We start from the raw sequence: 26,539 nt of genomic DNA, 5'->3' as shown, positions 1-26,539 counted from the left end.
CCAGGGTCACACTGCCAGTGTCTGAAACCAGATTTGAACTCAAGTCTTCTTGACCCCGTGCTCAGCACTTTATCCACTGTTCCACCTAGTTTCCCTGTCTATATGTTATATGTTATTATATATTTATGTCAGGATCTTGAAACAAGGTTGCTTGGGTTTGGGTGGAGGGGGAGTGTTTCATATGCAAATCAACCACTTCTGTGGCCTCTTCCATTTTTCTTCTGCAGTAGGTCTGGCAGATTTCATCTGGCATGGTGGTGATGAGGTCCTAGGGCTTTTGCTAATGTCTTGTCCCTGCTGCAAGTGGCACTTTTTGCCATTTATAAATTACAAATTGAATTTCTAGCATAATCCACCTCCTGAAGGGTGGCCTTCCTATAGTTTCTAAGTGGTTCAAGCAGCAGGTGGCCCGATGTTCAGTCTTCAGTCAGTGTCCAAGCAAGGGAAGGGACATAAAAGACTTCCTGCTGCAACAGTGTCTTTGGGGAGACTGCAGTTTTTCTCATCTTCTTTGTTGTTTATGTAGATGATTGTAAACAGCTCTGACCATAAAGACATCTTTCCTACTGTTCAACATTTCTGTATTGAGTGTTTACTAGGAAGGCAGCATGCCAGAAGAGGGAGTCTTGATTCAGAAAAACCTAAGTTCCACCTTTGACACTTAGTGGCTGAGTTTCTCTGGCCACCTTGCCTAACCTCTCATTTGCCCCTAGGATGCTCTCTAAAGCTGTAAGATGTAAAGAAGGTGGTGACGTACATTGGCAGAGGGAGTTTCCTCACTCAAGAGTCCCCCCCCACCCCCGCCAATGAAATCGGACTCTCTAATCCCTAACCTTCTGAAGCTGAGGTATTAGAAGGAGTTGCGGATATACATCTGAGGAGGGAGTGTGTACACCAGAAGTTCCCTCCTTTGATGACTGCAAAAGTCCGGAGTCCCGTACAAAGCATTGCTTTATAATTCTGATGATCAGAGATGTCGAAGTTCAGAAAAAGAAAGATTTTGGGGAAATCAGAGAAAGCTTTGTTTTGGGCTGGATCTTAATAAATTTAAATTTTAGAATTTTAGAATTTAGAGCCAATGAGCAAGGGAGGGTAGTCCAGGAGGAGGAAGCAGACATGCACAAAAGCATGGGAACCACAGGGAAGAGGATGATGCATTTTAACATTGTCTTCTACTCTTTCCTCATCGCCATCTCATCCATTGAAGAGATGTGTGCTGCATAAAAAGAGTTCCTGGACCAGAAACAACTTCTTTGTACTTCCTTTGTCTTCGCCATGTTTGCTAAAACAGTTACAGCATCACAGACCTTGAGAATGGGAAGGGACCTCAGCAGCCAGCTAGTCCAACCCATACATGATAGGAATCACTATAATATCTCTGATAAGTGGTCATTGAGCCTTGACTTGAAAGACCTTAAAGACACGTGGTGCGGTGGGATTCTAGCCCTGGTTTTGCCACTGACTAGCTGGGGGATGTGGGATAAATCACCTCCCTCTTTTAACTTCATTCTCTAATTCCATATAATGAAGGGTTGGATTAAAATTCAGGGCTTCTTAAGCTTTTCACTTGAGACCCCTTCAGCACTTCTTAAACTGGGTCAAGACCCTATATTAAAAAGTGCTGAATTCGATGACCTCTGAGGTCCCTTCTATCTCTGACCTTCTGTGACTGTGTGAAATGAAGACATTTTTTGAGGTGCTGAGGATATGAAGATGGGAACTTGGTCAACATGCATTTATTAAATGCTGATTCTGTGCTGTGGCCCTATGCTATGCTTCGGGGACTCAAAGAATGATGAAAATGACGTTGTCCCTGCCTGTCAGGGCCTGCCAATTTAATGAGAGAGGATAGAGAGAGAGAGATAGGTAAATGTATGGAGAGATAGATAGATGGAGAAATAGGTAAATGAATGGATGAATGGATAGATGGATAGGTAGAGAGAGAGAAGAGAGGAGGGAGAGAGAAGAGAGAAAGGAAGGAGAGGGAGAGAGAGAGTGGAATAGGGAGATAGACAGACACACACACACATGTCCCAATTAGTGTGAACAATAGATTTCCTAAAGTAATTGCAGTATTTTGGTACTTAGTATTGTCACTACCTATTTCCACTGAGTTTGAACCAGATATCTCATTTTACACAGTTAAAACTTCAAATAGTGTAAATTCAAGTACATTTGGCCACTTGAAGGAATTCATTATTTAAACTAGTCAGGATGTGGCTGTGTAACATTTTAAAATTTCTTATTATGTGCCAGGCACTGTGCTAAGGGATGAGACCCACAAATAATTTTGAAGACAAGTTAGAATGTAATAATGCATAATGCATAGGTCACTTCTACAGCTAGAATCATAGTAGGTACTTCCAATAGATGTTTAGTGATAGATTAAATCAGAAAGGTAGAAAATTTACTTTGTGCATAAAAATGTAAGAAACATTCTGGATGGAGAATTCCTTCCTTCCTTCCTTCCTTCCTTCCTTCCTTCCTTCCTTCCTTCCTTCCTTCCTCCCTCCCTCCCTCCCTCCCTCCCTCCCTCCCTCCCTCCCTCCCTCCTTCCCTCCTTCCTTCCTTCCTTCCTTCCTTCCTTCCTCCCTTCCTTCCTTCCTTCTTTCAGCAAGCATGCATTAAGTGCTTACTTTTTTCCAAGAGCCAGGGTAGGGCTTCAAAGACAAAAACATTTCCTGCCCTCAAGGACTTTGCTTAATTTTACACTGGCACTTCCTAATATGTCATATTTCAGTCTAGTCTTACAGACTCTGGGCCTGCCCAGATAGAAAATGTAAGAGACATACTTAGGCAATAGATTTGTTATTCCAAGAGTATTTTTTAGGCACCTACTATGTTCCTAGAAAAAGCTTATGGGTTCTGAGCAAAATCAGTGAATTCTTTAAGCACAGTTAGAGTTCCTGTGGTCCAGGGGGTTAGTGGTTCAAGGCTGTGCGGGAGGGAATCCTGCCATCAGGAAAATGCTTCTAGAAGCAACTACTAATTAGGGACTAAAACTATCACTGTGTGTAGAGAGGCTGCTGGTGTTTTCTTTTTTTATTTTGGCCTCAAAAAGTAGTTTTTTTTAACTGATAAGCATTTATATCCTCCATTTCCATTTGGAAAAAGAAAAAGGAAAAACCAAACCAAACCCTTGTAACAAATATGCCCAATCAAGCAAAAGAAATACACATATTAGTCATATCCAAAAAGATCTCTTCTCCTACCTCTTAAGTCCATCCCCTCTTGGTTAGGAGGCATGTCTAGCTTTTCAGTTTATATTATTGTGAGCTTATTTCCCCCTTCCAAAGGAAGCCATCTCCCATTTTGGCATAAAATCCCAATGGGATAATAGAATTCATTTTTTTTACAGAAATTTGTTTGATTCACACTCTTTGATGGAGGGGCAGTGAATTCACTGGAGTTTAAATCTACTTGTCTCCCATTCTGCTATTTTAGGGTCCTTTCGACTTGGATGCTTGTTTGTCTAAACACTCCATCAACCCCTATAGCAACCGGGAAAGTAGAATTCTCTTCAGCACTTGGAACCTAGATCACAAGTAAGTAAAACCAGGAATCTTCAGTGCCATTCATGTATCCAGAGCCAAGTGACCCAACCAAGAAAGCAGCATGTCTGCTGTGGTTTCACTGATATTGGGAACTCCTTCGTAAGGGAACTTCCATTACCAATACCTTGCTGTCTTAGAGAGTTGCCTGGAACATAAAAGTGAAGTGAATGACTTGCCCAAAGTAAAATAGTCCCCATATGTCAGAGTTAGAATTTAAACTCACATCAATCTGGCTCCTTCAAGGCCAGCTCTTTATTCTTTATGCCAGTGGTGTCAAACTCATATAGAAATGGGGATCACTCAACCATCCCTAAGAATCCCTACAGGCCACATATTGACTTCGAAAACTGCCTATTAATATCATCTGTATTCTATTGTATTTTTATTAATTTTGTCAAATATTTTCCAATTAAATTTTAGTCTGGTTGGGGTCACACCCTGGGCCAAATGTTTGACACCTATGTACTTACTTTACTGGGCTTCTGTTAATTAACCTTATCCAGAGTATCTAGTAACTTATCAAGATGCTTAATTTATAGTGATTGATTATGGCAGCAAATCAAGGGACAGTGCTGGTGCAGAGATGTAGGTCAGTAGGACAGTGGGTCAAGTACTTGACTTGGAGACAAAAGACCTGAGTTTGAATCCTGGCTCTGACACTGACAAAGTCTGGAGAAGACAAGATTCAGGGGCCATGGTGGTTATTTTCAAATATTTAAAAAGCTGTCATGTGGGGAAGGGATTGGATTTGTTCTGTTTGGCCTCAGAGGGCAGATCCGAGAAAAATGATGTGAAGTTACAAAGAGGGCTATTTGGGCTCAATTTCAAGAAAAAAAAAAGCTTTGTAAAGATGAGAACTGCCCCAAAGTGGATTAGGCTGCCTTGAGAAGTGATGGCTTCCCCTTTGATGGAGGAGTTCAAGCGAGGTTAGATGCATGGTGTGGTGGAGTGGGAGTAAAAAGTGAGCTAGTTCTTGACCTTAAGTAGTTTATATTCTATTGGTGAAGAAAGGACAACACATTTACAGGTAAGTTGGTATAGGTTGTATAATAAATGGCATAGCTAGGTAGTGCAGTGGATAGAGTCAGGAAGACCAGAATTCGAATCTGGCCTCAGACACTTACTAGTTGTGTGACCTTGGGCAAGTCACTTCACCCTGTTTGCCTCCGTTTCCTCATCTGTAAAATGAGCTGGGAAAGGAATTGGCAAACCATTCCAGTATCTTTGCCAAGAAAATCCCAAATGGGGTCATGAAGAGCCAGACATGAAACGACTGAACAACGACAAAGAAATGTGAACCATTAATTAAATAGCACTTAATATGGTATAGTGAATAGAGAGCTGACTATGAGGTCAAGACCTGGGTTCAAGTCTCAAACCCAGGTCTCACCTCTGGTAAATACCAGCAGTGTGACCCTGGGCATATCACTTAATCTCTTAGTGCTCTAGGCTTCTCTCTAAAGAGATGCTAAATTTTAGAGAGAGAGCTGACTTGGGAATTATCACCACCAGAGAGGTTGTAAAACCTGCCCTTATCCTTATCACTTATGCCGGGCACTGGACTAGGGAAATAAGGAGGGAAGAGCATTTATTAAGTGCTTATTAGGCACTAGAGGCAGTGGGAGCTAGATAGAAACCTTCCCTTGCCTTGCCTTCCCATTGTACTAAGCACTTAAAAAATATTACCTTGGACAAAGATAAAAATGAAGCAGTCCCTTCATTCTCTTTCTTTTACATTTAATTTTTTTTTTACTTTTCTACTCAATTACATGTAAACAAAAAAATTTAACATTCATGTTTTCAAATTTTGAATTTCAAATTCTCTCCCTCCCTGTCCTCCCTTTTCCTTTGATATAGATTGTTTTACAGAGAAAGAAAGAGGCTTAAATCGGAGAAAAAGCAAGCGTTTATTAAGTCACCTTCTTTCTCATTTTTTTCATTGATTCCCTTGATATTCTTGACCTTTTGTTAATATTTTTTCTAGCTCCACAAAATAACTTTTTTGGTAACGTGTCCAATATTATTCTTTTCCTTTTCTTTCTTTTTTTTTTTTTAGAGGGCAATTGGGGTTATGTGACTTACCTAAGGTCACATGGCTAGTTTTTGTGTTAAGTGTCTGAGGCCGGATTTGAACTCAGGAACTCCTGACTCCAGGGCCGGTACTCTATTCACTGCGCCACCTAGCCGCCCCTCCAATATTCTTCTTAATGTGAAACAAACAAAAATATAAATTCATCTCTAGGGAGTATGGGAGGAGAGCGCTAGAAACTGGAAAGCAGGGGAGGGAGGATCCAGGAAAGGCTTTTGGAAGGAAGTAGTACCTGAGCTATGTTTTAAGGAAGAACCTATTAGAAATGAATTTAGGTTTAATGTTTTGGCTTGTCCTCAAATGAGTAAGTAAAAAACAGGTCATTTGGATGTTCTTTTGGTTTGAGGAGGGAAATTGCTCACTTTCTGAGAGCCAATAACTAACTCATCTTTTCTTGCAGAATAGAAAAGAAACGCACTATTGTGCCGACCCTGGCTGAAGCTGTTGCCGAGCAAAATGGCAAAGAAGTAGACTGGGAGTATTTCTACAGCCTGCTTTTTACCTCCGATAATCTCAAATTGGTGCATATTGCCTGCCATAAGAAAAGTTGTCATAACCTCAGCTGTGATGAAACCAGGATTTACAAACCCAAGAAGAAGGTTGTCAGGAAACGTGCTGCCCGCAGACGTTAGTGATGTCTGTCTGTCCCATAGCTCTCCTACGTTTTAGAGCCAGGAGGGGACTTGGAAATCATTGGCTCCATTCCCCTTGTTTTACAGAGAAAGAAACAGGCTCAAATAGGAGAGGCAAGTGTTCATTAAGTGCCTACTATATATCATTCTCTGTCCTGGTGCTGGGGATGGATACAAAGACAAAAATGAAACATTTCCTGCCCTCAGTGAACTTATATTTATCAGAGGAGGAGAAGCAACATAGGTGCAGAAAATGATATTCAAAGTATCTACAAAGTAAATGGAGACAATTTCTGTTTTGGGAAGAAGGATTAGTGACAATTGGCATTAGGAAAATCTTCCCTTAGGAAGTGCCAGTTGAGCTGAGTTTAGAGGATGCTAGAGATTCTGAAAGACGGTGGTAAGGAAGGAGTGTGGTCTGTGCACAGTGGACAGCCACTGGAAAGCCAGGGAACCTACCTCCTGTACATATCTGACTGTGCCTTAATGTAGGGCCTCTGTAAAGGGGCAGCTTTCCATCTGTCTCTGGCTAATTCCGAGCTTACAAATGTATGTCTGTTTCTGTCTTTGTGTTGTTGTTCAGTCATGTCCAACTTTCTGTGACCCCATTTGGGTTTTCTTGGCAAAGATCCTGCCATTTCCTTTTTCAGCTCATTTTACAGATGAGTAAACTGAGGCAAACAGGGTTAAGTGACTTGCCCAGGGTCACACAGTAAGTTTTGAACTCAGGAAGATGAGTCTTCTTGACTTCAGGCCCAGCACTCTATTTACTATGTCCCTGAGCTACCCCATGTCTCTGTGTATATACATATATATGTATACATAGGTGTGTATGTGTATGCACACACATATATATCCATTCAGAGTGACCAGGAAGACTTTGGTTCAAATGCCACCTCTGACACACCCTGGCTATGTAACCCTGGGCATGGGACTCAACTCGTGCTCTAAACAACTGTCTAAATGGCTGAGAAGTTGCTGACCTTCATTGGTGGAGGGGGTTTCTTCACCTGGAAGTTCCCCATATGAATGGAACAATATCAGTCCCTATCCCTTTTCTCTGTCTCTAGATCTGAGACTTGATAGCTATGAAGCCGCTCTAGATAGAGTCCTTTCCATTACTTTTTTTCTCCTCAGTCTCCCAATTTCTGTTGATTTCTAGGTCTTTCCCCCTTGGTCATGTTGTTAGTTCTGCTATTAGAGAACAGATTGTTGGGCACTCAGCATGAAATAATAGTTTCTAGCTATGAGAAAATGGTGCTTTGTGAACTAAGGAACTTTCTTCCCTCTGTCATTTATCCTGTATTTTGTTGACTCAAGGCATATTTTCCATAGTAAAAAATAGTCATCCTTGCTTTTTGTAGTTCTAGCTTGTGGGATATAGGTTGTTTAAACAGGCAGGTTGAGTCTCTGAGCCATTGGGGGACATCATTCAGTTTTGTGAACCTTATGCATGAACTCTCACTAAGCTATGAGTGGGCTGGTGGTGGTGGTAGAGGGGGTATGTGAGTGTGTGTGTGTGTGTGTGTGTGTGTTTGAAGAAGGAAATGGACATGGATTCTGGTCACGAAGTATCAATTTTATAGTACTGGGTTAGAGAGTGAATTTTAATTTTAACTTAGTTTGTTTTTCCTGTGCCAAAATCTCTTGTTATCTGAGATGATGCAAGTCATCTTCCTGAAGCATACATGTTGAATTAAGAAAAAAACCAACATCACTTCAAATTGTAAATAAACACTTATTAAATGTTTACTGTGTTCTGAAAGGCAGGGCAGCCTGGAGTCAGGATGCCTCATCTTCATGAGCTCAGATCTAAGTGTCAGACACTTAGTAGCTGTGTGACCCTGGGCAAGTCACTTCACCGCCTCAGTTTCCTCATCTGTAAAATGAGCTGGAGAAGGAAATGACAAACTGCTCCAGTGTCTCTGCCAAGAAAACCCCAAATGGGGCCACCAAGAGTTAAGATACAGCTGAAATGAGTAAACAACAAATGTTCTGGGCACTAGGGTCAAGCGCCTATTACATCTGAGGTTTGAATGAATGAGTCTTCCTGACTCCAGAGGGGTTTCTCTATGCACTGTGGCTTCACCTAGCGGCTGAAAGGCACAGACATTTTCAACCTTTTCTTTCTTCAAGCTTCCCACATCACTCCGTCCTCAATTCTCTCCTTGATTCACTGAAAGAAAATGAGGTCATTCATTGAGAGATCCCTCCACCCGTTCTTCATCTGCCAGTACCCCGACATCGTGTCCTGCTATCTCCTCCTTCACTCCAGCCTCCGGGGAGGTGGCCCTTCTGTTTGCCAAGACCAGCCCCTCTGCATATACCTGCCATCTTACCCTCTCCCATCTTCTTTAGCAGACTGCCCATATAGTCAACTCCACTCTCTCTGTAATCTTCCAGCTATCCATTATCTACTGTCCTTCCTTGCTACCCACAAACAAACCTGTTTCCTCTGTCCTGAGGCAGCTAGGTGATTGGGCTTGGAGTCAGAAGAACCTGGATTCCGATCTGGTCTCAGATGTTTACTAGCTCTGTGACTGGGCAAATCGCTTAACCTCTGTTTGCCTCAGTTTCTTTAACTGTAAAATGGGGGGAGGACCAAATGAGATAATATTTGTTAGTGCAGTTCCTGACACTGTGGTCCTTTTTACCTTCACACCCCGCTACCTTGACTGGATCCTACCGTGCCCACCATATTCCTGTATTCTCCTTTCCTTGTCAGTTACACTCCTTGAAAATGCCATCCACGCTTGATCTCTCTCTTCCCCTCATGTTCTTCTAAACCTTCTGGACTCTGGCTTCCTGAAATTGTCATTAAATGAAACTGCTCTCTCCAAAGTTACCAGTGATCTCTTAATTGGTCAATTTAATTTCTCAATCTTTCTTGACCTCTTTAAAGCCTCTAATGTTGTTGACCACCTTCTGATCCTGGATATATGCTCTTTCCTCTCTGGGTTTTCATGACTGCTCTCTCTTGGCTGTCTTCCTATCTCTCTGACCCACTACTATGGGCGTGCCCTGCAGCTCTGTCTTGGGCTCTCCTTTTTTATATCTGTAGTATAGGGCAGCTAAGTGGCACTTCAGTGCATATAGTGCTGGGTCCAGTCTCAAACTGACCAGCTGGGTGATCCTGGGCAAGTCACTTAACCCTGTAAAATAAGCTGGAGGAGGAAACGGCAAACCACTCCAGTATCTTTGCCAAGAAAACCCCAAATAGGGTCATGAAGTTGGACATAATGGAGAAAAATGACTGAAACTGTCAGCTCAGTGACCTCATCAACTCGGAGATTCAATTACCATCTCTATACAGATGATTCCCAGATCTGTTTATCCAGCCCTAGTCTGTCTCCTGAGCTATCACCAGTTGTGTTTAACACTTCAAACTGGATGTCCTGTAGGCATTGAAAGGTTCACATTACCAAAACAGAACTCATCTTTACCCCCTCAACTCTGCCCTCTGCCCCTAACACTCCTTTATGAATTTACCTATTACTATTTAAGAAAAATTATAGGTTTTTTCCAATCAGCAAAAATCTCTCTCCCTGCCCCTAAATTGAGAATGAAAGAAAAACAAAAGTCATTATAAATATTTATAATCAAGTAAAACAAATGTCCACATTGGCCATGTCTAAAAACATGTATCTCATTCTGCACTCTGAGTCTTTCTCTGTCACGATGTGGGAAACATGCTTCATCATTAGTCCTCTGGAATTGTGGTTGCAGATTATACCGATCAGAATTCCTAATTCTTTTGAAATTATTTTTCTTTACCATATTGTTATTCTCCTGGTTTTGTTCATTTCACTCTGCATCATTTCATGTAAGTCTTTCCAGGTTTCTCTGAAAATCTTCATCATTTCTTATAGCACAGTAGTAGTATTCCATCCCCTTTATATACCAAAGCTTGTTCAGACATTCTCCAATTTATGGGTGCCCTCTCAAATTCCCATTCCATGCTACCTCAAAAAGAGCTACAAATATTTTTGTATAGTCTCAGAGTTTGCTAATCTGTCCCTTAATCTATCTTCCCTCTAATTCTTCCCTCTTTTTCTCCTTTCAGGAGGTAGCTGGTGGATTCTTTCTACTTTGCCTTTCTGTTCTAAGACATCTGGACAGTTTTCTTTACAAAATTTCTTGAAATACAATGTCTAGGATCTTTGGTCATGGCATTCAGGTAGTGCAATTGTTTTAAAAATTTTTTTTAATCATCAATCTGTTATTTTAATCATCAGTCAGTTGTTTTTGCTATGAGATACCTCCCATTTCTATTTTTCCAGACTTTGTTTTAATATTTTGGTTGTCTGATGGAGTTATTGGCTTCTGTTGGGTCCATTCCATTTTAATTTTTAAGGAGTTTGTTGCTTGGGCAAGGTTTTCTACCTCTTGTACCAATCTGTTAATTCCTTTTCTATTTTTTTCTTCCATAGTTTTCACTTTCCAGTTTTTTTTCTCAAGCACTCTCATTTCATTGACAAAAACATCTTTTTAGCTTTTTTTTTTTTTTAAGCAATTGGGGTTAAGTAACTTGCTCAAGGTTACACGGCCAGTTATTTCTAGGTGTGGTGCTAAGTATCTGAGCCCGGATTTGATCCCCAGGTCATCCCAACACTGGAGCCGGTGCTCTTACTCTCTGAGCCACCTGGCCACCCCTAAGCAATTGGGGTCAAGTAACTTGCTCAAGGTTACATGGCCAGGTGTTTCTGGGTGGGTGCTAAGTGTCTGAGCCTGGATTCGATCCCCGGGTCATCCCAACACTGGAGCCAGTGCTCCTACTCGCTGTGCTACCTGGCCGCCCCTCTTTTTAGCTCTTTTAAAAACACTTTATCTCTTCCAAGAATTCTAGTTGAATTTATGCTCATGTTCTGTTTTTCTTTGAGACTTTGCTTGTAATATTTTTATAGTCATTCTTTTTTTCTGGATTTGTGTCTTGAGTGTCCCTGTCACCATAGTAGCTTTTCATGGTGGTTTTTTTGTTTATTTATTTCCAGTCTGAGCTGATCCTATTGCTGCTTTTTTGGGGGAATTGAGAGTTATTTCAGAATTTTGGAGACAGCTCAGATGGGAAACTTGGTGAACTTTCAGTCCTCCTTAAATAGTCTGATTGAGGATACAGTCTGATTGCTTTTCCCCTGGTCTTCATGCTACAAGTTACTGGCCTGGGTTTGGGTCTGAGCAAAATAGCTGCTGGACTCAGCCTCTCTATCCAACAGCTAGGAAGTCTTTCTGGTTCAGAGTGACAGAATTACAGGCTTCCCTTTGGTCTGGGATTCCCTCCCTAGGTATTCCTTTGCAGGCTTCAGACCAGGCTAAAAGCCAGAACTGAGATCAGCTCTGCACCACATTGCCAATGCTTGCTTCTGGACCTGTTCCTCTCTGTGCTTGTGTGTGTGTAGGGTGGGGGGGGGGGGGAGCAGATCCCTTCCTGAGTCTATCCTGCATCTGTGACCCAAAACTGGATAGTAGGTGCAAAGCTCCAGATGGCACCTGTCCTTGTCAAGGTACCCCAGGAAGGGTCTGGGATCTCCTCTTACCCTCTGTGGTTGCTAGAACCTTCCATGCTCCTGGCTAGACCCCATCCCCAGTGTTGGCAGGGGTGGGGGAGTTCACTGTACTGCTTCCTGTTCATTTGATATCTTGACTTCACCCTACCCTTACCCATTACTACTGAGGGCCCTACCATCCTCCGAGTCATCTAGGTTCAAAACCTTAGTGTTGTCTTCACCTCCTGTCTTACTCACCCCATATACTCAATTATCCCTACAACATCTCCTATACCTCTCTTCCCATGCACAAAGCCACCACCTTAATTTGGGCCCTCCCATTACCTCTTACCTGTACTATTATTATGGCCTTCTAAATTGTCTTCCCTAGCTCAAGTCTTTCCCCACTCTCATCCATCCTTCACTCAGTGATTTCCCTAAACCATGCATAGGTCTGACCATGTCACTCTCCCCACCTTGATGAACTCTATTGGTTCCATTATTTCTGGGAATAAATACAAAGTTCTTTTGCATTGAATGCTCGACAAGTTGATTCCATTCCAGACATCTCGCATTCTCTCCACAGACCCTATGATCCAGCCATTGTGGTCTACTTGACAACGTTCCATCATTCGTATCTCTGCTTTGGGCTGGCTCTTTTGTATGCTTGGAATACACTTCATCTTGATTTGACTTTCTTAATCTCTGCCTTCTCCCCAGCTCAATGACCACCTCACCACAGTGGCCTTTCCTGTTCTTCCCATTGCTCGTCACCCCCATGTTACCTTCCATCTAGCATGTATTTATCTTATATGGTTTGCTTCATGTATGTTGTCTCCCCTATTAGACTTAAGCCCCCTGGGGACAGGGAAGGATGTTTTGTGGTTAGTTTTGGGCAGCACAGTTTAGGAGGGACATTGATAAGCTATGGAGAATCTAGAGAAGGGCAAACAGAATGTGGAAGATCCTCAGGTCCATGCCATGTGAATGTCTGTTTGCAGAAAGGGGGATGCTTAGCTGAAAGACGATTCAGGGGGCATATCAGGCTTCAAGTACTTGAAATACTGTTTTATGTTAGATAGATTGGATGTGTTCTGTTTGTCCCTAGTGGGCAGAACTAGGGGCAATGGATGTAAGTGCCAAAGAATCAAATTCAGGGGTGTCAGGGAAAAACTTCCTAATAACAAGAGCTTTGCTAAAGTAGAAAGCAATGCTAAAGTACTCTATTGTCCAAGGTAGTGCTTCACTCTTTTGTGGTCTTCAAGATAAGACCAGAGGACCACATTTCAGGCAGATGACTAGCAAGGCCACCACATTCCAGCTCTGAAATTCTGTGACTTAAATATCTGTGGCAATGGGGAATCTGAAAAAATGTGAACAAATGAAATTGAAACAATTGAAAACTAAAGCTTTTAGCAAAATCAACATGAATTAAAATCCAACAGGCATGAAAACTTGCCAGTTGATGTTCTATTGTGTCCAGCCTCAACATTGGGCTAACAAGTAAGCAAACAGGATTGTGAATGTTGATATGTGATTCAATTACCTCATTTTACAATTCGGAAAGTGACTTGCCCAAAATGAACCAATCAAGTATGAAATGCCTAATGTGTAGCCAAACACCATGTTAGGTGCTGGGGCTACAAATATGATGACTAAGACAATCCACACTTACAAATAACATATTTCTAATAGGGAAAACATGTGGCAGAGCTGGGATTCTAACATAGGTCCACAGACTCTAAATCTGGGGGAAGCAGATTGATGAAATGAGAATGCTACCCTTGGTAATGGGGAAAGACAGGTTAAAGTTTGACCGCTGTCTAATGGTGACACTTTTAATACCTGTGACACTGCAAGTCATTGCCTTGCTAAGTCTTGGTTTCTTTTCCTGTTAAAAAGAATATCTAGAGTATCTAACCCTCATTTATTTCGAGGATCAGTTGAGTTTAATTATTTAAGATGCATTGCAAACCTTAAAACACTCAATGTCATTATTTCACCAAAGATAATTTCCAGGGAAAAAACCAGAGGTTCAGATAATGTACAAACTGAATGGGCAGGCTCTGACAGCCGGAGTTCTTTGGCATAGTTCTGTCATCTAACATTGTTTCCAAAAAGTTTTATCTTCATTTGGTAACACAAGCCTCCTCGTCAGTTCCTGATAGTGGAATGAAAGCAGTAGTTGAAATGCTCATGTCCTATGATAATTGCTACAGGAATATTCAACCAAGTAAATTTTTTTTGCAATACATTTTTATACGTTGGTTAATATATTTAATAAAGAAAATGTCTCAAAAAGTTTTTATTTTGTACCTTATTAAAACCTGGAAACATCATACATTCACTTGATGTAGTCTTGTTCCAGAATAATTCTGAATTCGCTGATTTAGAACTACTCAGATTAGAAACATTTTCTAAAAATTTCCTTTGTGAAGTTACTGGTTTAGGTGAAGATTTTATTCCTAAGTATAAAACTAATGTCTTTGTGCACCTTCTCCTTGCTGCCTCCCTGATCTTCCCCCTTCTCCAATACTCCATGAAGTCTAGTCTGGCCACCCTTTGACCCTATAGTATTTACCTGGACTGCTCCCTCCCTGGGTACTTGTGCACCTTCTGGGTGACCCTACTTGTATTACCTTTCATGCCTTGATTTCCCCAACCAACTTGTCCTTGTGGGGCACAGACTACTTTGTATCCTCTATGGGGCATCGGCACTATACACACAATGTGCAAATACTGGTTGCCCTAGAAGCTCAAAGGAGGGCTGCTATCAATGATTCTGCCTGAAGCTCCCATCTTAAGCCTAGTCAAGTATCTTAGCAACTTGGTGCACTTAATCAGAGGCAAAGCACGTACTTAGCAGGACTGTGATTGAAGAACTTAAAACATTCCCAAGTAAATCTGGGTGGAAAAGCACTGGATTCATTTGAGAACAAATTTAACTCAGGGCTATATTTCAAATGGGAAAAAAAAAAACAAACCCCACCAAGTTTTTGCAAGTGTGGCTATGGACCAACATGATGGACAATGACATTACCATTTGAAGTTAAAAATTACAAATGAACATGAATATATAATTTTTTCAATATAACTTTTTTTTTAATTGAAACAGCAATAATAATGAGCAGTACTGGTGGGTAACATTCTGATTTAATTAAAAAAAGTACATAGAAACTAATAGAGCAAACACAAAATTCTAAAATTTTGAGGCAACTCAATTACCACCAGTGAGGGGTGTTATGATTAATAGTCAAGTTCATGCAGTAATCTCAAACTGTAAATTATTTTCCCAAGCTTTCATAATATGAATGGATTATAAGCAACATGTCCATGTTATTAAATGTATTGTAGTTCATTGACCAATAAATCACAGAATTATTTGGAGTAAGTGAAGGTCACATCTCCTAATGGGAAAATGATCAAATTAAAAAGAAACTGACTGCTGGGGAAAAAAATATGTCAACTAGGGCAAATATTTTGAACTGCATATGACATGAAGTCGAAAAATTTCTCTTCATTTTAATTTGCTATTAAACTACTCTACAAATGAAGCTGGGGAAGTAATTAGAGTATATTCAACATTATTTACTATTTTTTCACTTGTAACAACTTACACAAAGATATATTGGATAAAAAGGAAAAAAAGTCCCCATAATGTTGAAAAATAAATGGGGCTATTTCCTTTTAAGTGGAAATCTACTTTTATTCCAGTCTCCTTGTCCGAGGTTGTTGAATGGGTTCAGGAGCCTTAACACTAGTTAAACCCTTAGGAGAAAGAATTAAGTGCTTGGTCTTTAGTCAAGTAATTGCTCTCTCCATTAATGGGTCAAATTATTTCTGGAAGGAATAATACTGTCCACTTAGGGCCAAAATCAAAGCTTCTTAAAATATAATTGTAAAAAAAAAATATTTTCTAGTGTTCAAGGCTTCCTTTGCAAACTTAACTTAAAACATCAATGGTAACCACGAGTCCATATGTATATGGAAATAACAAAAGTACAAAATTCATTCAGAGGTGAATTTATCAGGTGACCTATAGGAATCATCAAATAACCCGGACTGGTAGTAGAACAGAAGCTTGCTTATACATTGCAAAAACAAATTTTAGATGCCATTTTTATATTTATAAATGTGCCATCCTTTCTGAGCCCCACTGGGCTTACTCAAAGCATAATTTATCATAAAAAATAATATACCTACTTTACTAGAAGGTATAGTCATCTCAGGAAGTTGGAGTTGCCATGGTTAAGAACAAAGCAATGTGAAATTTTCTGTCCAATCATCCCCCAAAAGAAAAAAATAGGAGCTTTACAATGTCCAAGTTCACTTCAATGAGTTTCCCACAGTGGCTTTAGAAACTTAGCAAGTAGGAATAGCAAAATGACCGTAGCTTACTTTTTAAGCTAGGAAGCTCCCACGGGGATAGATTTTATATTGACACTGACATGTGGCAGCTAGAATCATTTGTAATAGCATGACATTGGTAACTGTCCTTAATGTATAAAAAATAGAGATATAATTTTATAATGTTTTTATTAAATATTTACATTTCTGCATCATCATCATCATCATCTTTGGCTCTGAAGTGCATTTTTCTGAATTCCCGTCTGCTCATTGAAGGACAAGGTGGAGAAACTGGCGGAAGGTCCTTGGGGAAAAGAATAAGATATGGAATGTTAATGAAAATTATTGTTCCCACCCAGAATTCCACATTCTCTCCTTGCTCTGACTTCTTAGAATCCCTATCAAGCACTGCCTCCTCCATAAAGTCTATTGACTTCCCACTTCCTGTACACCTTTCCCTTCCCCAATCACTTTGTGTCCCTCCAACAGAGAGCAAGTTGTAGACAGGGCTGATCATCTTTCATCTCTATGTCAATAATGGGGAGCACAGAGCCTGGCACATAAACATCTATGGGTTTGGAAGTTCCCTCCACTGATGTCAATCCCAACCCACCCATGTATTCCATCCTGGGCAGCTCCTGCCCACAGCCATAAGATGGCCAATATACTAAAGAAGTATCTAGCAGAGACAAGAAGTTACTTGTTGCGTGAATACATTTCATCCACTTTGACTTATCCTTGCTAGTTTAACCATGACTTGGGAAACTTAGGAACACTGTTCCCACATCGAATGCCAGATCTGAAGTTGGAAGGGACCTCCAGAATCCAGCCCTGTCATTCTTACAGATGAAGAGAGTGATTTCTCAGAAAGTGGCAGAGCTGGATGTGAACCTGGGTCTGGAGCCTCCATGCTCAGTAATCTTTCCACTCTAACACACTGCCTCTACACCTCATTGTTTTTAAAGGGAAAAGAGAACAAATGACTTATTCTTACTTGCATGAGCTCGACATTTCCAAAGAATCGATCCACTGGCAATGGCTGATTGCTATCTTCGTCTAAAAAGATGCTACTGTCTATGTGAGAAGGTGTCTTCTGGGGATCTGCCTCTGCCCCAGCTTCCCCGAGCAGCATAGCACCACGCTTACACACGTCTTCCTCTACCAGATTTTCTTTATATTTTGAGAGGGTCAAGTCATTTTCAGTCTTTACTAAGCAACTGTTCCCCACATCTCTGGAGTGACCATGATGAGAAAGACCATTCTCATTCCTCTCTATTTGCTGTTCACAAATCTTAGAAGTATTAGCTTCATGACTTGCTGGCAATGCTTTGTGCTCAGCACACTCCAAAGGCTCATTCTCACTGGAGGTTTCAGATGCTGTTTTTGGCAAAGAAGTTTTATCCTTTTTGGTTGTTAGTTCTTGTAATTCTGACTTGATGAAGCCATCTTTTTCATACTTGAGTGTCTTGGAAGTACGTCTCTCAGTTGCTTTGTGTGATGAAGCCTGTCAAGAAAGATGAGCTTAAGGAGAAACCAGTGATACCTATGGGACCTAAGATGGTTTTTTGTTTATTTCACGTTAGGGGTCAGAATGGTTTGCTTCAACATCTTAAACACTATGAAGGATATAAACTGACAACTCTAAAAGAGAGTTCTTTTACTTTAATACTACTATAGACATATCTGGCCAAAGACCCAAATTCTACTATGGCTATTACACTTCTGGATAATTTACCTAGGTAAATGGATATGTCTTACTATATAAACAGACAGAGAAAAGTCATGACTACACCATAATCTTCCTATCTTGGGGGTCATCAGATCATGGTTCTAGTATATTTATTAAAGACCTTTCATCTTACAGATGAAAGAACAGGCCCAGAGAGATGAAATGTCTCGCCCAATGTCACATAGGTAATTAGAGGCAGGATTTGGATCCAGGCCCTCTGACTGCAGCCAAGGCTCTTTCCACTATAACATGCTGCCCCACAAACTCCACTTTTCTTATACCTGTTAATTCAGTAATTTGAAAAGGAGGGTAACAGATCTGCTATCATAATTGAAGATATCTTACATTCCATATGTCCTATAACAACAGTGAGGCCTCCAATCCAACAAGAACAAAGGGATTAAAGTAAAAAACGGTTGATTTGGTGGCATTTTCTACTGACTCCCTCTACTTTTCCCAAAAAGGCTATTAGGAATGAATTGTAGAACAAAATATAGTAAAGCTCTCACTGGATTGCACTTTGTACATTCTATATCACAGGAAGAATGACAAAGGAGAGGAGAGGCTGAGGAAGTGGGTCCATGACTAATGATCATGACTCCTCAGTAAACATTAAGTGTAAAAATTATTGATCAGGGGTGGCCAGGTAGCACAGCGAGTAAGAGCACCAGCCCCAGAGTCGGGATGACCTGGGATCGAATCTGGGCTCAGACACTTAGCACCCACCCAGAAACACCTGGCCGTGTAACCTTGAGCAAGTTACTTAACCCCAATTGCTTAAAAAAAATTTTTTTTTGTTCAGAAAAAGTATCTCTTGGGTATCAGCTCTAACACTTACATTTGCTTTTCTCCTAAGCCTACTCTCCTTTTTGGAATTAACAATCATTAAAAATTACTCAGAATGATGTATCTGAAAAGTGTAAAATAAGTCCATGTGAAACCAGATTGTTAAGCTCTTCAGAGACTGAATGAATGAACACCACCTTACCAAACACACTGTTTTTGTAGATCTGGAAACATCCAATTCTTGAGCTGAGGCAGCTCTGGTTACTGGGCAGTTTCTGCTCCTTAGGCGTGCTGAAGAGCGCACCCCGTCTGCAAGCTAAATCAGATATGGAGAAATCAGGGAAGGACTGGGGGAGTGCTGAGAACACAAGAGACAATCAAGGAGTCTGAGGAAAGTAGTAAAACTTGGACTTATGTAACAAACATGATTTGAAGGGCCAAAAAGGGTTTTTAAAATGATGGGAAAAAAGTGGAAAAAAAAAATGCAAGATCTTAAAGCAAATGCTATGTCATCAAAAAAGTCAAGGGTTCTGTAATTCATATCTATTTCAAGATAATAACAAGCATTTTGTTAATTGCCTACTAAGTACCAGGCACTGTGCTAAGCACTGGGGATAAAAAGAATGTCAAAAAGCCAGTCCTTGCCCTCAGGGAGGTCATAGTCTAATGGTGAGAGACAACCTGTAGACAACTAGATACATACAAGATATGTAAAGGGTAAACTGGAGGTCATCTCAGAAAGGTGGTGAGAACCTTTCTGGGATTGGGGAGGGCTTTGAGATGGGAGACTCTGAAAGGCCTGCAAAAGGAAGGATTTGAACACTGCTGTGAAGCCATTTTCCCTTTTGTCATGGTGCTGGCATTAGACACATCTAAGTATCTACTGTGTACCAAGCATCACCACAGGTGCTAGAGGTCCAAGCACAGAGAATGAAACGATCCCTACTCACAATGAATACGAATTCTAAGAGTAATGTCAGATACAGTGATCAGAAAACACCCTTAGAAAGAAGAAATTGGAAGCACAGAAAATACAGTTCAGAAGAACTTTCCTGAAAACAAAAATACTAATTGACTCTAAATTTAAATGCTTTTAAGATAATTTTAATTTATTAAGTATAGACTATGTGCAAAGCACTGTACTAGATGGTGGGGTTACAAAGACCAAAACCAACCTAGTACCTGACCTCAAGGAGCTTCCTTCTACTTTAGGAAAGAATGAGAATATTATCCCTCAAAAAGTAGAATGCTTCTTATAATTCTAGGAGTTTAGAACCCTTAGTCCTTCACCTGAATTTTCCAAGAAACTATCATAAAGAATTCCAATACATTGAGTCATTTTTCAGTTGTGTCTGACTTCTCTAACTGATTTAGTGTTTTCTTGGCAAAGACATTGGAGTGGTTTGCCATTTCCCCCTCCAGTTATATTATAGATGAGGAAACTGAGGCAAAGAGGGTTAAGTGACTTGCCCAGGGTCACAAATCTAGTGTATGAGGCTGGGTTTGAACTCACAAAGAGGAGTCTACCTGACTCAAGGTCCACCACTCTATTCAAGGCCTCACCTCTAGGCTAAAACATACCAAGTAGGAGGGGCTTAAGTTTTTCCTTAAACTTCGATTCAGTAGCTAAAACTCCTAACATAAGTTAACATGGAAAAAGTCTTGAGTTCTTATCTTCCAAAGAATGAAAAAGGTAAAAATTATATGTGGAAACAGTATTAGTTTATTTCATTTTGTCAAACTAATTCCAATCTAATAAATTTAAGAGCTCCATAAACCTTAATTTAAGAGATTGGTTCAAGACATTGGTGGAAAGGGGGACTGTAATAAAGCCTTACGGTATGAAATGTTTCTTTTTTTAAAGGCAGACTGGAAATAAGGAAAATAAAACCTGAAGAGTAAGAAACATTAAATGGAGAAACTAAAGGGAAAGGTTATAAGCTGTTTCCAAGAGAAGCCAGAAATGGGATGTCAATCTGCTCCACAGGCATTTAGGACTAGTGCTTCCCCCAATATCATCGCCAGTTTATGCTATTTATTTCTTGTTTGCACACAGTTGTCTCCCCATTAGACCATGAGGCTCTGGAGCCCTGGCAGGAGCTGTTTGGTTTTGTTTATATCTCCCTGGCATGTAGCATATGTAGCCTGGCACATATGAAGTATTCCAGAGATGCTTAATAAATGCTTGTTGACTAACTGTACTAAGTACAAGAAAAACCCACAAATGGGAGGGGGTGTGAATAGGGTGATGTTTAAAAAAAAAAAAGCAATTTCTCAACTTTTCCACCTGTATCATATGGGTACAGGAATCCAGAGGCTATAACAACTATTCAACCCATCAAAAGACTGAGAGGAAAGGAGGAAAGAAAACCTTCTATGATGTATGGAAGGGCAAGGTAACAGACCACATGACGTGCAGCTCAGGGTGCTTTTCAGAATTCCTAAACCACTGTAAATCAAACACAGCTGAAGTTTACTGAGGACTGTGCTTGTACCTCCCTAAATCATGACAACATTACAGAACGGTTGGGATGACAACATTCCCTGGCAATGGGCGAATGAACACAAACTGATGCCAAGTCTCCATTAACATCTTTTCTCATGAGTAACCATAATAAATACGTTGACCTAAAAATACTTAGGTATCAATTTCACTTCTAAATCTGATTTTTTATTTACTGAAGTCTGGTCAATAAGCAAACATATTAGGGAGCATAAAAACCCTTAATGTAAGAGCTACATGTCCTTGTCAATGTTTTTAAGATAATTTATGAGTCCAGAAGAGTACTTGGCCCTTTAGCCTGAGCTTTTATTATCTACAGGAAGCATTGTTTCACAAATGTTTCACCAATCTTCTTGTCTGATAATTTCAGGGCTTTGGTAGAATATTCCTGGGTCCTTCTGCTAATGATACTGCTGAAGTCTGGTAAAGTAGTTGATTCAAATAAGAACTCCAGCACAGACTATGCTGTATGTATTTCACATGTCTTTTTTCTAGTATTATCTGAGCTGAGTTCCAATCTTTTCTTAGGGATGTTTATTTCCAAATATTACTTCACATCTTATTCTTAGGGGGATCAAAGAAGGCTGAGTGGATTTCAACAAGCCACCTATCTGTCATCTTGGGAGGCAGATCAATGAATGTCTCACGCCTTTGTTTCATCATTTATAAAATGGATGTTAGGCTTGGGACTGCATGATCTTTAGTGCCTTTCTCATCTCTACCCTAATTCCAATGTATTAAGTTTTCTCTCCTTAGATGGCAGTGCTCTCTGGACAGTGAAAACAGAGGAATGACTACTGATCTTTTCTTAACTGGTACAGGATGTGGCCTCTTGGTGGGTAATACATTCTCAAATCAGTGAATCTGTGAACTAATCAATGCATATCCTCCAGTAGTAAAGGTGACAATGTCTCCCTGCCTTCTCAGTTCCTTGCAATTAATCCAGTGGTCAGGAGGATGGGTGTGCACCCTGCTATGCATAGTTCTCTCAATATCCCATGGCTACTGTGCCCAAGGGTGCGTAATCAGTCTGTCATCATCCCTTGCTTACCTCCTTTTCTGGTCCCACATCTCTTTGATGGTATCCTTTATGCCAGCTCCTGGTAACGTGCTGCTGTTTACTCACACCTACCATGTGTGTGGGGCCTTTGGGGGACCCACAACTTTACTTCTCCGATGGCTGTGCTATTATTCCATGACCCATAGCTCTACTGCATCACCACATACATTTATTTGTTACAACCTATGCTCAAGCCTCTTAGGTTGTTAAGTTATCAACTCTTATTACTCGGTATACCAATACATAGTATCGTTTGCATAACTGAACTGAAATTTCTCCCAGCCCTCTCAACACTGTAAATCACTACCAGTTAAAATGGAGATGCCTCTTAGGGAAATCCCTATTTCCAATTCTACTGGAAATAATACTTAGTATTTATGGTGTTTGGAGATTTATAAAGCACTTTACCCTCAACTACCCTGTGACAAGTAGTTAGTAAAAGTATATTTTTATAAAGAAACTGGGATTCAGAAATGTTAAATAATTAATCAATGTCACAGAGCTAGTAAGTGGCAGAGCCATGATGTGAATCCTCTGGTTTAATTAAAATCAATGTTCTTTCTATGCTCCACCTCTTTCCCTCACTGCTGCCCTGTCTGGGAGACCACATATTTTGCAGTGAAGGTTTCAAGAAGAGTTTGGAGTAAAACTATGAAAACTTCAGTTTTACAAATATTCACCGAGTGCTTACTATGTGAGAGGCACTGCCAGGATGCTGAGCACCCAGACAGAAGAGGGAGAAGGTTGGAGACAAAAAGGCCCAGTAGGAGAGTGAGCATTTACTTAGCTGAAAGGTTTGTTGTTCAGTTGTACCTGACTATGTGACTTCATTTGGGGCTTTCTTGGCAGAGATCCCGAAGTGCTTTGCCATTTCCTTTCTCCAGCTCATTTTACAGACGAGTAAACTGAGGCAAACAGGATGAAGTGACTTGCCCAGGATCACACAGTTAGGAAATGTCTGAGGCTGGATTTGAACTCAGGAAGATGAGTCCTCCTGATTCGAGGGGAGGGGACTCTATCCATACTTTACCAACTAGCTGCCCCAAGCTGAAAGTTTTACAGAGAGATTATTTGAACCTCACAACAACCATGTGAACAATAAGTACCACAGGCAGTATTTATCCTCGTTTTATAGAAGAAACATATAGGAAAAAAATATTAAAAGTAACTTGCCCAAGGTCACACAACAAGTGACTGACATAGATGGGGTGTGTACTTAAATTTCTCTGGACTCCAAAACCAGCACTTTATTTATAAGACCCCACTGCCTCTATGGGTCACAGATTTAGATCTAGAAGGGGCCAGAGAGTTCATGTAGCCCAAACTTCTGCTTCTCATAAACAAACGAAGGCACAGAGATCATGGGATTATAGATTTAGAAGAAAGGGGCCCTTAGTGAGTTCTACACTCTCATTTTACATGAGGAACTTTAAGTTTGAGGTTAAGTATATGGTAGTAGATGGGAAGTATATGACAGAGACAGGGTTAGGTTCAGTGACTTATCCAAGGTCACACAACAGAATATGACAGATATTGATTTGATTCAGGTCCTCTGCCTTCACATTCAATCCTCTTTCTACCATGTTTTGGATTATAGTTTGATTGATTCAACAAGCATTTAGTGACATCAAGTAGTGTGTAAGGTGTTGGTTACAATGACAAAACTGAAATCAGCCTCTGAGAAGAAATTAAAGCTATCTATAATCATGCTCTAAGTCACTATTGATTAGGGCAGTGCAAATCAAAACAACTCATCTTACATACCACATCTCACCAGTAAGATTGGCTAACAAGGCAAAACAGGAAAATGATAAATGCTGGAGAAGATGTGGGAAAATTGGAACACTAATGCATTGTTGGTGGAACTGGAACTAATCCAACAATTCTGGAGAGCAATTTGGAACTATGCCCAAAGGGCTATAAAAATGTGCATAACCTTTGACACAGCAATAGGACTTCTAGGGCTGTATCCTAAAGAGATCATACAAGTTGAAGGAGGACACGTATGTACAAAAACATTTATAGCAGCTCTTTTTGTGGTAGCAAAGGATTGGAAATCAAGGAAATGCCCATCAATTGGGGAATGGCTAAACAAGTTGTGGTATATGAATGTTATAGAATACTACTGCGCTATAAGAAATGAGTAGACAGACTTCATAATTACCTGGAGAGACTTATATAAACTGATGCTGAGAGAAGCAGAACCAGAAGAATACTGTACACAATTACAGATACATTGTATCTGTGATGACTGACTTTGATAAATTAGGCTCACCTCAGCAATGCAAGGTTATAAGAAAACTCCCAAGGGCTCATGATGGAAAAGGCTATCCACATCCAGAAAAAGATTTATGGAGTCGGAACGCAGACTGAAGCAAACTACTTGCTCTCTCTTTTTTGCTTTGTTTTGTTCCTTCTTTCTCCCTGTTCATTCCATTGGTTATAATCCTTCTTTACAACTTGACTAATGTTTAAGGTGAAGGTATTTGTAGAACCTATATTGGATCACATGTCGCCATGAAGGGGGAGGAGGGAGGAGAAAATTTAGAACTCAAAAGCTTGCAGAACTGAATGTTGTAAACTAAAAGTAAATAAATAAATTAATTAAAAAAAAAAGAAATCAGACTCTGAACTCAAAGAGCTGACATTCTCCTAGGGGAAACATACAGATAAATACTGGACCCAGAAACAAAAAAACAAAGCCAACCCCTCCCACAATTTGTGTATATGTATGCAGGTGGGTTCATTTAGGCTAACAACTTGGGGGAGGTCAATCAGTCATATATTAGGTGCCTACTATGGGCCAGGCACTGTGCTTAGCACTGAGGATACAAGATAGGATCAAGATAGTCCCTCTTCTCAAAGAGTTAACAGTTTAATGGAATTTTCCTATAGTTAAATTTGGAAGTAGACTTGAAAAAAATTCTCCAAGTCAAGCACCTGGCTTAGAGGGTGCAATCTGGGGAATTACTGGAAGAATTCATTACACGGAGTAAGGGGGAGGGAAAAGCCACAGCGGTGTGACCCCAGAGTGACTTAATACCACCTTAGGTCCCGAGAGCCATGGCCAGGGCCCAGAGATGGCTGGAGAGGTGCGCCTGGGACCCCAGGGCAGGTGAGCATCCTTCATCCTGCCCTATCTGACCTAGCCTGGACAAAGAGCCCCGAAGGGGGGCAGACCCCTCCCCGTGGGGGCGTGGCCTAAGCTGATGGACCCGCCCCCATGGAAACACTCAAACAGGCGTGGCCTGAACTGAGAAACACCTCTTCCCCCTCCTTGGGCGTGGCCTAGAGAGACACGTGGGGTGGCAGGCGTGGCCTAGCGCTCTCGGGGCCTGCCTAGCCCGGCAGAGGAGGGGTTCTTAGGTGCCGTCCTGAGACACTATCCTTCCGCCTAGGCGGTCTGGTGGGCGTGGCTTGGGCGGAGGGATCCCGGCCCCACACCAGCTCCCGGCCCGGGACAATGGGCTCGCGTCACAGGCCGCGTCCCAGGCGGCGGGGTCCACCTTCCTCGCCCCAGCCCCTCCGCTCCCCGGGCTCCCTGCCCCTCTCCCCGTCCGGACGTCGCGGGCCGCCCTCCAACGCCGGGGCCACGGGGCGGCGTTCCCTCACCTTCCGGCTCCTCATGAGTCTGAGGCGCCGCCGCCACCGCGGCGTCCTCAGCTCCCGGGGCTAACGCTCTCTTGCGCACCTGACCCGCGACCCGGTTAGACACCAGTCCCGGGCCGCCGCGTCGTCCGACGTCTGCCACTGCCGCCGCCAATCAGGAGGCGGTGCCGCCGGGCCACGTGACCCAAACACGTTCGGCTCCCCCAACTGAGAGGAGGCGGCCTGGGCTTCACGCGGCCGGGAGGGGGGCGGGACTTAGCAGCGCGGCGCGGGGGGAGGGGAGAAGGGCGGGGTTTGCGCGAGCGCACATGTCACCATGCTAGTGAGGGGCGTGCGCGTGCGCGGGCACTTTGTGTCCGCCATGTTTAGACGTGGTTGGAATAAGTCATCCCGAGCTTGGGGGAAGATACAGAGCCAATGAATGAACCAGGAGGTGACCCAAGGTTGTTAGATAGATGATCATGGGGTCATGGATTTAGAAATGGAGGGCACCTTAGGGGACATCTATCCCAACGCTCCTGTTTTGCGGATAAGAAAACAGGTTAGGGGCGGCTAGGTGGCAGTGAATAAAGCACCGGCCCTGGAGTCAGGAGGAGCTGAGTTCAAATCTTGCCTCAGAGACTTAACACAAAACTAGATGTGTGACCTTGGGCAAGTCACTTAACCCCACTTGCCCTGCCCTCCCGCTCAAAAAAAAAAAGAAAACAGGTTAAGTGACTTGCCCAAGGTCACCCCGCTAGATCTGGG

The 26,539-nt window shown here is 41.6% G+C and overlaps 2 protein-coding genes across 3 annotated transcripts in view; one reads left to right on the top strand and one right to left on the bottom strand.

The window, feature by feature from the left end:
- Positions 1–14,062, top strand: part of DFFB (DNA fragmentation factor subunit beta) — a 35,320-nt gene extending 21,258 nt beyond the window's left edge. For both annotated transcript variants that reach the window (XM_069079270.1, XM_069079269.1), the window contains 2 exons: positions 3,445–3,545; positions 6,044–14,062. In XM_069079270.1, coding sequence (XP_068935371.1) covers positions 3,445–3,545; positions 6,044–6,275 — 333 coding nt within the window. In that variant the 3' untranslated portion in view covers positions 6,276–14,062. The remainder of the gene's footprint in view (positions 1–3,444; positions 3,546–6,043) is intronic.
- Positions 14,063–14,892: 830 nt separating this feature from the next.
- On the bottom strand, positions 14,893–25,983 carry CUNH1orf174 (chromosome unknown C1orf174 homolog). Its single transcript, XM_069079272.1, has 4 exons — positions 25,796–25,983; positions 18,823–18,936; positions 17,100–17,609; positions 14,893–16,409 (listed from the first exon to the last, which is right to left on the bottom strand). The coding sequence occupies exons 1-4, from the start codon at positions 25,808–25,810 to the stop codon at positions 16,305–16,307; spliced, it is 744 nt and encodes a 247-aa protein (XP_068935373.1). The 5' UTR covers positions 25,811–25,983; the 3' UTR covers positions 14,893–16,304.
- Positions 25,984–26,539: the final 556 nt, after the last annotated feature.

This window comes from Petaurus breviceps, unplaced genomic scaffold (genome assembly GCF_028583685.1).
Source record: "Petaurus breviceps papuanus isolate PSGF00001 unplaced genomic scaffold, PetGlider_PUasm1.0 91041, whole genome shotgun sequence".
NCBI lineage: Eukaryota > Metazoa > Chordata > Mammalia > Diprotodontia > Petauridae > Petaurus > Petaurus breviceps.
The sequence above is the reverse complement of the archived record's forward strand: the minus strand, read 5'-3'. Positions and strand labels throughout refer to the sequence as shown.